We start from the raw sequence: 12,838 nt of genomic DNA on the forward strand, positions 1-12,838 counted from the left end.
TCACCTACATGAATTGTATTAATCGCGTCATGACTGCCATAAGATCTGCGCATTTTGTGACATCGACTAAGTCTGTCAACTTAGCATAAACTAAAATATTCTTGTAATTACCAAATAAATTTACTATCTACGTGGTTTGACTTTCAAAGACCTTATTTACTTAATGTGTGCAAAAACAAAGCTTATTGTGTCACAACTGTGAAGCTGCCTCTTGCATCGCGTCCGACCATTCCAGGCCCCAGAAGCGTTCTTCCTGAACAGTGGTGCGCCCTCCCCACTGCAGCCATCAACTTTGAGAATTGTTAACGTTTTTGAAAGTACAGTAACTTTCTTCGATTGCTCCAATGGTTATACTTGCTAAATAATATCTGCCGGAGTGTTGTCCATCTCCTGTTATAATTCCTATCTTTATGTCCTTTTCCTCTGTCCTTCTACCACACTTCGGTCTCTTTCACCCAGTCGTAATGAAGGGGTGACCGCTGTTGCTAATTGCGCACTATCTCTGTCACTTCGTAGCCATCTGACGCCATTCGAAAGTTCCCCAAAGCCTTAGGTGCGTTCGGGTCAAGGGGACTTGTGTTTTTGCGGCCACCAACCTCCTACTCTGCTACAATGAGGGCGCCCGCTCGCTTCTTGCGCTCAGTCAGTCAGCTGAATTGAAACTTGAATAACTCGTGATTCGCTACTCGGTTCACGGCGCCGTTTATAACGCGATTACTCAAACAAAATTCTCTGTACATCTCTTTGTGCTTACAATTGCTTAGTTCTTCCTTTCATTACTTTGATTTATCCGATTATTGACGAGGAGGATGCTTAGCGTGCACAGTGGACAGACATACCACTGCCAGCTACCAGTGTCATGATGTCATGTGTCAGCTCGCTGACACTAAGTCGGACGATGCTTCTTGATGTTAGGAAGAACTCCGCTAACAACTGGGAAAATTGTTGTTTATTAAAACACAGGGTATCGCAGCCTAAAGCCGCATCATCAGGTGCAACCTACACAGTAAAAAGCAAAGTACAGTGGATATTACAATTAGTAAAGAAATGTCTAGAATATACTAACAACGTTAAAAGATCATAGACATCACATACCCATCGCTCCTAGTCAAAATATTCTATTCAGAGAATATCTTCAATACTATAGCGAGTGAAAGGTGAAGAAAAGGTGCGCCAGTGTTTAAAATTTACCTGCATTTAAATAGAAAAGAGGAAATATATTTTAGTGAACGGACGCTAAGGGTTTTGAAAAAGGGGCCGGATTGGCGATAAAAAATTATCGCTGCTAACCTGATTAGTAGCGGCACTGTGAAAATTACTATGTGGGAAGTATCAGGTGGCAGCGTCTTACCAGTGTGACAGTAGGGGAACTCCGTGCAGGGCGAGGCAAAACAACAAAGAGAGACTGACTAGCTGGCTGCGGGAACGGAAGCTATCCACGTGAACAGTGTGACGTCATATACCCATTACTAGAAGCGCTGGGTCGCTATCTTTACAAGTGAGAATAATAGAGAATTTTATTACAGACTAATGCCCAATCATACAAACAATCAAAATTAGCCAGAATGCTATGGTTTTCAATTATTCAACCTGAACTGTGCCTTTTTCATGTTTAAAACTTTCTAGTTACTGTAATGTGTTTTTCTTTTTTATGAAGAAGTTTAAATTTCCTGAGGGACTTGTGATGCTGTGACCCTCTTCGTGTAAGTGCGCTGTTAATGCAGATCGTGGATCAGTTAAGTTAAGGGTTTCCTGAAATCTTATTCTAAATTACCTACCGGTTTGTCCTGTATATTTCTTAGGGCAATCACTGCATGTAATGACCTGTAAACTCGCTTCCTTATATTTATTTACCACAACTTTTTCCTTGTGTCTGAGTTTTCTGCCTAGATCCGAAACTGTGAAATACGCTGGAATAATGTTTTTAGATCTCATACGTCTGTCATTCTTTTCGGACACTGTAAAAACAGAGCTTCCCTTTGTCTGCTCGGCTGGTCTAAGCGTTATAAAATCTGCCTCCAATCCGATACCGGATGAAAGATTTTTCTTTTTCAGTATACTTCTATTAATTAACAAATTCTGGATCGTAACCGTTTTGATTCGCTGTACACTGTATAACCTCATATTCTGTCACTTGAGCTTAGCTCGTAAGGGGCACTTCCTACATGCAGTTTAACATGGCCCTTAATATTGCGGATTTATATTGCAATGGATGACACGACTGCTTGTGTATAACAAGATCTGTCGTGGTTGCCTTTAGGAAAACATCGAAGCCTTTTTTACAGGCACTTGGAGGTCCTAATACGCTAAACTGTCATTCTCGACGCACTACTCATTGAATTGCATCTTATGGTTTAAACTATTTAGATCCGTAAGAAAATAGTCGCTTTCAACATTGTTGTCACCACATATTATGAAAACACCGTAAACGTATCTATTCCATAAAATTAATCTTCTAGCATGTCGAGGGAATTTTGTCATAAGTTCTTGCTTAAAGTTGGCCATAAAAAAATTTCTATGCAATAGGCAAATGGAGAGCTTGTTGTGAACAAAAACCATCTCCGAATTTAAAATATTTAGAAGGTAAAACTATTTTTAATAAAGCCAGCATTTCTTCCATCTCCTTAGATGGTCTCTCCCAAAATGTGTTCAGATTCTCCACAATAATACTTTAATACAATTAATGAAGAATTCATTTCTCAGCCCTAAGAATCCCCATCTGACCACATCTGCAACTGGTTGTTTCAATCCACAGTCGTGCAGGACCCTTAAGGGGAGAAGTGGTCTGTCGTCTATCATTAGAATATTAATGACACATGACGCTATGTTTTTCTACACACAAATTATAAAGAAAAAATAACGACATAATTTCAAATTTTGTCCATTACTAACTTTGTCGTGTCTATAGTGCAAGAATCTGAAAGACGTTTTGGTATAAAAACTGTTTCTGTGATCTAAGCCAGGCGACTGATCGATATTGACAGGTTACTGCTCCCGTCTCTGTCCAGGGAATAATGGGACAGTGTTAATGGAGTGTAACGTTCTGCATACTTTTTTCCCAGCCACTAATATTTGGCATCAAGTGGCTCGTTAGCTCTCCTCATGATGTTAAAACAATTCCTTTTCAGTGCTTCACATTACTAGGGTTTGAACCTGGCTTTTACACGTTGATAGGTGCTGTCACTTGAAAGGTTGCTCCAAAATTTTATAATTTACATATCTGACAAGAAAAATCGGTACCTACTCAGGGTTAGTATTTCATTAGTAATCGTTCTTCGGCGTTGGTGTCGACAGAGGCTACAGTCTGCACTTAGTTCCCAATATAGTGCAATGTAAGGCGTCATGCCGCAAACACAGCCTCACCGTGGTTCCTGAGCGGTCCACGGGAACCGCTACACGACTTCCCATCGCCCTACATCGCCTCAACACCATCACGTTCCTCTGTGTCCCTCTACTGATAATCCATTCCATTTCGGTTTAATACGAGGTCAGAGCACATCGGCAACTCACGAGATTCAAAACTAATGTCCCTGGTTATAATTTAAATATTAGTGCATGGAAATTGAAACTCTTCCTGTAGGGTATGTTGGAAGATAGTATATTTGAAGCCGAATAGTAAAGCTTTTTCAGTTTCCAAATTTAAACATATGGACTCCTTAATAAGAGATATTTCGCTTCAGTTCCATGTGCTGAAATTCCTTCGTTTTCTCTTCTTACAGGAAGCATATCCTCTACGACCTAAGGCCTTCCACGCCATCAACAGCCATCCGGGTGTCGAGAAAATATTCTCGTTTTTCGAGAGTTTTCTTAAAGAGAAGATGAAGAAAAGGGTAGGTACTAAAATTTGTATGACGTGTTATTTATAATTTACTATACGAATCGCCAATACCTTCAATGTGCACTACCAACAGTATTGTGGAGAAGAATCAAGTGCAATACAACTTCGTTGTACACCAGAGCTTTCAGATGGAAAAAGTGCTCACAGAACAAAGAATCTCTACAGGCTCCCAAATACCTCTTACTGCTGTAAATGTGTTTTGTCCCCTGAGAGAATAACAATAACACCTAAATTTAATGGAACCTACTTACATTTCTAGCTCTTGTAGACATAGAAAAAATGTTACCTGTAACATATGCTTCGGAGTTAAGAAGGTAGGAGCGATAAAATACAGGAAGCGCAAGGTACGGTGTTCCCGTTGGTTGTAGTTGACTAGTTTGTCAAAGAGCTACAATTTCAGACCATTAATTTGCTCACCTTGTTATTTCCCCATCACCGTCAGTGTCGGGCTTCGTGACCAAATTCTGCAGCAGACTTTAGAAGTCAAGAGTACGGCAAAATATATAATTTCGAAAATAATTACGACACTTCTCAAATTAATGTGAGGTGCATTCCTATTCTCAAATGCAATGAATCTTCACATCATTGTCTTTTTAGAGGCAACACCGTAATAACCTCAGCGCGAAATGTTAAACTGACAACTCGAGACAGGCCGGCCAGTGTGGCCGAGCGGTTCTAGGCGCTTCAGTCTGGAACCGCGCGACCGCTACGGACGCAAGTTCGAATCCTGCCTTGGGCATAGATGTATGTGATGTCCTTAGGTTAGTTAGGTTTAAGTAGTTCTAAGTTCTAGGGGACTGATGACCTCAGATGTTAAGTCACATAGTGCTCAGAGCCATATGAACTCGAGACACACACACAGAATGCTAACATCTATTTGAAAGATTACGAATCTGTATCTTGTTTACTGCCATGTCATCTTCATTGTCATGGTGCTATTTATTCTATAACTCGCTCAAGCCGGGCCCTACTATGTCACAATCTACTCTCCATCAAGGAACCCGAAGTCTGATGATGTGTATCTATTACTAGTTTTGAGCCCCATATTAACGTCTCGAATTTCTGTAAACTCGAAACAATGCATAACCGTTCTTTCTCAGTAGCTGAATAATTCATCGCGTGTTTACTAAGACGTCGACTAGCAAAAGCTATGGTCCTACGTTCAGGTATATTTGAATCCCATTCTCCATGGACTATACCAAAACATAACGCATATTCAAATGCATCCCGGATTCACGTAATTTTTGTAAACCTAAATCATTGATTGTCTAGATCCTCATAAATCTTCTATAAAAGCCAGTCAAATTTGAAAACGTACAAAATATTACACATTCTTCCAAGGCTTGTGGTTTTTCTTGATCGATTTGTACTTGTTTAATTCGGACAATATAACCTAAAAACTTTAACTCTTGCCTCCCAAAATGTGACTTAGAAAGTTTTATTGACGTTCTCTTTTCTTCTAATCACCTTAGTGTTCATGTCAGTAATTTACGCTGGTCTTTCCAAGTTTTAGAAAATAATAATGAATCGCCTACATAAATTATTTGTTCTTGTACTAATTCCTATTTTAGTGATTTATCTACAGCACGAATGAAAGCTTCAACTGAAATGTTAGAACTGAACTGTAGTACTTTAAATTGGTAAGATTACCTTCAAATAATGACATGCATGGTCTCGATTCTTTGTGTAATGGAACTTGACAATACCCCACTACCCCACCATTGAATTCACAGAACTAAAGAATTCAGCTTTCTAAAATCTTGGTAAGAGCTCATCTATACTCACAGGACTATTCCATTCAGTTTCTATCTGTTTACTGAGAGTTTATGCACCCAAGACTAAATGAACATCTCCTGCAGCTTTCTCAGCAACTAACAATAGATTATTGTAGACACTGATGTAAGATTACACTCATGTACCTCTTCATCAATTTCCTTTTCTATTTCATCTCTCATCTTTTGTATTCCACGTCTCACTGCAGATCAAAGATTCATTAGTAACAGGTATGGGTAAAAAAAGTAGCATATCATCTTTCTCATCGTCTTTTACATATGTATTACTTAATTTTTCCTCATTTGTCTGACGACACACTTTTATATCTTCTAATTGAATTTCCCATTCTTCTGGCAAAATACACGATTCTCTTGATTGAATGTTTCTACCTAACGCATCTCTTGCCCCTTCTGTTTCATCTACTACAATAATATCAGCATAAGCCATTAAATGGATGTGCTTCATCACAGACTGATCTTTCAATTCTAAAGAATTATTTTCAGTAGATATTCTAGACACCGTATCTGCTTCCCAGATAGTTTTATTTTTTTATTTTTTTTATTAACACACTTCTTAGGTTTGCCACCAGATAACTTTGTATACTTGGGAAGTGTATTTGCAACATATCCATCATCAGGGAAGCCTAAAAAGTCACAACCCTCAATTTTTTAAAATATAGTGGTATTGTATTATCGATTAACCAGTCTATGCCTAAGAACACATCTAGGTTTAAATTAGGTATAACTAGCAATGCCTAATAAAAAGACAATGTATTAGTGATAACAAGTAGCCGCATTTTTCTTTTATTTGTGTTCCTTTATAACTGATACTACAAGTACTGCAGTTACTAGTAACATGAGACAAGGATATTTTTTTTCAATTGCTGACAGCAAACCCTTTGAGATTAATAATGTTTCACTCTCAGAATCTAAGTGAATATCGCCCTGCTTATCAAATATATCAAGATATTTCTCACTCCTTCCTGGAATTTACTTCCCATTCTTTGAGTAATAAGTGACGAGCACCTACTTTCCTTGTGAGAGCTAATGTTTTCTCCACGCGAGGACCTCCTGTTCCTTTGCCATGTCTTGAAGCCTGGGCCCTAACCCAGAACGTCCATTGTTTTGCAACTACTGTTATTATTACGACATTCAATCGACATATTCATACATCCATTGTTTATAGTATTCGAATTAAATGTCTGAGTCTTGTTACGTCCATTACTATTTACTTGTTATTATTCGGTTCCCTTACCACACAGTATTTGCTTTCACTTTTTCCTTCAAACAATGGTGGATGACGGTTTTAATTATTATTATCGAGTTTTCTCCCGGGGAACAGGCCCCTCGGACTTTACTCACTAAACTTCGTTCACTAAATGAAAATTAACTGCTTACAGTCATTCGACCATGATATCATATTCCTCTCGTCATATGGGAGGGTAATCTACGAACCAACACTTAGGAAAATGATTCTCCTCCATAACATCATCTAAGTATTGGAACTTATTATGTGCCTTATTGCTGCACTAATTATTAATGAAGTATATCGGATCTAGGAAATAAAGTGTTAACGTTTCATGTGTACTTGACGACAAGCGCTTCTTCTAAATTTATCTCGGAAGTCACTCCAAGAGGACTAGACTTCCAAATTAGCGGTTCTATACATAGCAGCATCCCCTTGCAAATGACTGAGGACAAAATCAATTTTCTTTGAGTCATCAGAACATTTAGACAACGCTCTGGTAAATACTCTTAAAATAGGTAGGGTGTACATCTTCGTCCGATTTGAATTTAGGAAATTGTTTGGACAGATTCCTCCCACTTTATTGACGTTATTCTCGTAATTATTCTACAGGAAACCGAGAATTATCAGCAACTCTCTTTCTATTAACTGTATCTTTCGTTTTCGCCAGTTCAACCCACAACCTTTTTAATTCAGCCTGTGTTATTTTTGTACCTTCTGTTGAATGAAGTATACTGACAGACGAATCGATCTTCTCCTGCACCTTTTGTTCAATCAAATCGCTAACACAGTCCACAAAAGTTGCAAGCCTGGAGCCTGATATTGTAGTTTTGTCGGAATCTTTCTTCTGCCCTGTAATGTATAACCAGACAGCCGTACATGAGATTTGCCTATATACTTCTGTAAACTCTTGTTCAGCAAAATCTTAGATTACATTACACTAATACTTGTTCTACAGATCATGAATATGATATTTCGTAATGATGCGAAATGTGTCAGTTTAACATTAGGTTTCTTTATACGATGTAATTAATCTCTCTCCTTCTCTCTCTCTCTCTTTCTCTCTCTCTCTCTTACTACTTCATATCTAAAAATTCATGTAATGAGTAGAAATATTTCTTATTCAGAAATTCTTTTAATTTGTTTTTAAATGCTGGTTGGCTATCGGTCAGATTTTTAGTGCTATCTGATAAATGAACAAAGACTTTTGTGGCAGCATAATTCACCGCTTTCTGCGCCAGTGTCAGATTTAACCAGAATTGTGAGGATCATCCTATCTTGCAGTATTGTAGCTATGCATTTTGTTATCATTTTTGAACCGGGATTGGTTATTAATAACAAATTTAGTAAGTTAATATCTTTTTTAAATCTTTATTTGCCTGCCTTTTACTAAATCGCACTGTTTAAGCAACTGAAAATATAACTCCTGTGTTAAAGTAGTAATAGCGGATTGCAGTTTGACTATCTCATTATTTGTTTTCAGTTTTTCATTTCGTCAGTCAGTTATGCATCATCATCTAAGTTCTGATTCCTGGATTCTAATTCAGCTGTTAACTCTAATTTTAAGCCAGTCCATGTACTATGTAACTCATTATTTAATTTAACAATCGGTGAGCGTTTGTTTCAACAAGTCCTTTTTCAAATCTAACACCTTGCTCTTCGATGGTCGCATTTAATTCAGTCCTACTGGCATCTAGCCTACCACCTTACACGCCTATGTATATATTAGTAGTATCCAGTCTAGCCCCCTGTTCATCACCTACGGCCATCATACTTGCGTTAATATTGTCTAATTTAACATCTAACTCAGCAATGGCTTTCAACATCTCCTCCACCTTCCTGGTTCTTACTGGCAATGATAACAAATTTCAAATTAAACTACTTCGAACTGTCATAGAGAGTAGGTAACTATGTTAACAAAAATTCTTACGGACACAAATATGCTTTAATTACACCACAACACACACTACCGCCATAATAAAGTAAATAAATAAATTCAGATTGGCTTGAACAGATTTCACCAACCAATGCTTGTGTGCTTGTGTGCAATCGCTGCGTTTCTTGTCCTGCGTAGCTGTACTTTAGGTACCAGCAATAGTGATTACTGTCGGCTGATGGTGCGTTATGAAACAGTTGAAGCTCTTTGTAATCATAGTGGCCGGTCTTCCGATTTGTTGATTATTAAAATTCTTCTGCAGCGTACGTACTTATGTATTGTCGATTAATTTAATTCATCTGTGTCGTCAGACAACTGATTCTTGATTGGTTTTTATCAGAAAAGCTTATAAGGGCCTGTGCACTTCGTCATAGTTACGGCTTCTGACTCGGTTGTCAATGACACAAGCGATAAACTGCAGTACATCTTAGATAAAATATCACAAATCTTCAATAAATCCGTTTTCTGGTTATTGGTATTGTCATTCTTCATTAATATGATTCACTTTCAGTTACGTTTATTCTAGGTGCTGCTACAAGGGCGCCTATTGATTGTTGATGACTAGTTTGCCCGTTATCTATAACTACAGACTATTTTTTTCTCACCTTGTTATTTCTCTATGACCACCAATCTTGGAAAGCTCGTACTTCGTTACCAAATTGTGCATCAGTCGCTCGAAGTCAAGAGCACAGCAGTACGACACTCTTAAAACAAAGGTGACATATATTCCTACTCTCAAATCAGATGAGTGTGTCCGTCATCGCCTCCTTAGGAGGAACACGACAATAGTCTAAATGTGAAAAGTCAAACTGACAACTTGAGATAAAACTACAGAATGCTTTGTTCTGCCGTGACGTAGTCTTCATTGTCACGGCGCTCTTTTTTCGATAGCCCGCTGCCCTTTTCCAAGCCGGGACGTTTCAGCACGGAATAACTGCCAAACTAGTAAGTACCCCGAGGTGTAGTGAAACTTTCGTCGTCGTCCCTCCTTTAAGATACGCTGCATCCATCCATGCCAGTCTGCATGCACAAACAAAAGTAAAAACTTCCAAACAGTGTCGACCATGGTGTCCACACTAAAAAAGAAACTGTACAACAGTCGTTTCTGTCTGTTTGTCTATTTGAACATCCTAATTTTTCACGCGGTTTTAACTAGTAACTTGAGCGTGGACTCCGACAAAGTACAGGCTATATTTTATGAGAATAAGAACACGGAGAAAGAGATACTGTAATTTTAAACTTGTATCTAAAATCGTCTACTGAGCTTAGTAGTTCGGCTGTTTAATTATAATGGCGTAGTATGCCAATGAACCAGTAACCGGAGCTCTCCCTGACAGTTGCATTTTCGGTAGGTTACGTCAGTGTCAGAATTAAGCACCACAGTTTTATGTTTACGAGTACAAACTAACACTGAATTTGCTTCGTTGGAGGATAACGGTTTATTGATTTCGCTTCACTTATTTAAATATAACAACATTGCTTTGCTTGTTTCGATAAATTTTTATTTCTATTATTTCTATTCTTTGCTAGAAGAAACGAATGTATTAAGTATGCTTCCTGATTTGGGTATCCTTTAATTACATTTTGATTTAGTTTTCTTTATGAATAAAAATCCCTAGAAAGTGGTCGAGTCTTGCTGAATACACCAGCCTGGCTGAAGACTGAGGACTAGGTGGTCTACAAAATCCAATGGAGATCGTGAGGCGAGACGTGCTGAGACACGAGAAATTAAGACTTTAACTCACTCTTGTAAACTCCTTCCGAAAGCGAGGTGTGACGTACCTCTTTTCGAGAGCATTATGCACTGCCTTGCTCCTCAGAAAGGAAACTCCCCATCCCACCTCCCTCAGACTTAATGATAAGATGGCCCAGTAGATAGCCCGTCAAAAACTGAACACAGATCAAGCATGAAAACAGGAAGAAGGTGTACTGAACTGTAAAAAAAGAAGGTAAATAGAAACACTGAACGGTCTAAGCTCAAGATATGCAACACCGAGTAAACTCAAAAAGTCATATTGTCGTGGTTATAGAGTCACGATGTTACACTGCTAAGGAGGAGCTCCATGTTCAAATCTCCCTTGTGTCCCACCTTCTTTTTTTCTTTTCACAAAATTATAAACTGTCCGTCAGTTCATTGACGTGTCTGTCCGCTGTATTCAGATTTGTGTCTGTGATGTGGTGTAACGTCCGTTTACAACAGCAAGATACGAGGATGTGACCTCCAGACATACGTATATCCTATTTATTCTACACAGGTACCACATATTATGACTTTTGAGTTCTGTTTTGGAAGTTTCGACTGTTGAATTCCTTTGTTGTAACACAGTACACACAGGTTTATTTTTTATTTTCATTCATATGAGAGATATATGCGGCATCTCGCTTGCTCTCACTATTCATCAGATTTACTTACAACGGTAATATATTCTTACCATATGACTCCTATTCTATAAGCAATGTATAGTATGACAATTGCCAAGACTACAGAAGGCGAACAGACACGTCAATGACCGGACGGAAAGCTCATACTTTGTGAATATAAAGGGGCACGAGGGAGATTTGAATACCGATCTATTTTTCTGTAGGCCAAGGCCGTGACCACAGAACAACGCAGCCACTGTTGTTTTGATACGTTTGGTGTTGCACATCTTGAGCTTGTACAGTTCACTGTTTCTATTTCGCTTCTTTTTTCATAGTTCACTACACCATATTCCTGTTTTCATGTCTGAGCTCTTTTCAGTTTTTGACGCACTATCCACTGGGACGTTTCACTACTAAATGTGAGGGGCATGCGATAGGGAATTTCCCTTGTCAGAGCCCTTCAATCAAAGAGGCTTAAAGTTACTTCTCTCCAACGTAAAATCAAAGAAGGAGAAATTTTGATGGGAGTGGCACAAGTGAGCTGTTTTTGTACCCTGCATCTGACTTATTCCTAACAATTTACCATTTCTCCCTAAGCCTGTACCATTTCCGGCGAGGTTACGGCACGAACACAAACAAAGCAGAAGACCACACACAACCTGCAATAGGCATGGATCTTGGCGTCAGTTGCTTGTCACACTCAGTTGCTTTTTACAGCTCTGTTTAGCTCTCGACTTTGTTAGTGATGCACACAAGCTCTTCGTTCATGTCTCCAATCACACTACTTCAAATTTTATATGCAAAGAAATTTTATAAGTCAAAAATAATTTCCGCGCATATGAAGTCTAGGGCACAGCCGTAAATAATTAACAGGGTAATGCTGAGTTTCTCAGCTACTCAACTAATAAAAATACTTTTAACTATCATTATCATCATTCCTTGATAAGGCAGACATTGGGTAATATATCACTTTACCACAGCGAATCTTTACACCACGTATCGACACTTTTAGATGATTGATTTCGCCATATCGGTTCAATAGAACAGACAATAACAGTAATTAATTGTAATTAAGACTAGAATAGTGAAACTGATTCCCTATTCACAGTGAAAATTTAATTAATTCGGTTGCAGTTCGACACCACGGCAACTTATTTAATACTGCGTCAAACTCTCTAAGTTTGGCACATAAAAAGATCTTATTCATAAACCATTCTTAAGATACTTCATTTCATCTGTATGCATATAGCTTTAAGTTACGTGTACCTGTAAGCTAAACACAAAGAGGACTGGTAAACCATTTATGAAGCTACCTTAATCTATAATTTCGCAGTTAATTCAGAGCCAGCGTTCCTCAAATAGGTATCCTCAATGGACGTCCAGTCAGTACCATTTCCTTTTATGTATTTTGTGCTATCTGACTTCGTTTGGCAACTAATTATGTGTTGCCACATCTTGGGCACTCCTGTGAGAATACGTTTACTTATCTGGATAAGAAAAAGGTTCCCACAATAAAAACTGTTGCTGGGGAAAGAAGGGAGGACAGAAATGGTACTTACAGTGGAGAAGAAAGAAATGTTACAACCAAAGAAGGAAATACGACAAACCCCAAAGACTGATGCTCATCACACTCCCCACCCCAAGGATCCCTCCCTGGTGGTACTTCACAGGTGCACCAGAGAACA

The 12,838-nt window shown here is 38.5% G+C and overlaps 1 protein-coding gene across 3 annotated transcripts in view; it reads left to right on the plus strand.

Moving 5' to 3' along the window:
- Positions 1-12,838, plus strand: part of LOC126203922 (retinol-binding protein pinta-like) — a 176,392-nt gene that overhangs the window by 56,421 nt on the left and 107,133 nt on the right. For 2 of the 3 annotated variants that reach the window (XM_049938322.1, XM_049938321.1), the window contains exon 5: positions 3,720-3,830. The exons of the other annotated variant lie outside the window; for it this stretch is intronic. In XM_049938322.1, coding sequence (XP_049794279.1) covers positions 3,720-3,830 — 111 coding nt within the window. The remainder of the gene's footprint in view (positions 1-3,719; positions 3,831-12,838) is intronic. 3 annotated transcript variants of the gene reach the window in all.

Source organism: Schistocerca nitens, chromosome 9 (genome assembly GCF_023898315.1).
Source record: "Schistocerca nitens isolate TAMUIC-IGC-003100 chromosome 9, iqSchNite1.1, whole genome shotgun sequence".
NCBI classification, from domain to species: domain Eukaryota; kingdom Metazoa; phylum Arthropoda; class Insecta; order Orthoptera; family Acrididae; genus Schistocerca; species Schistocerca nitens.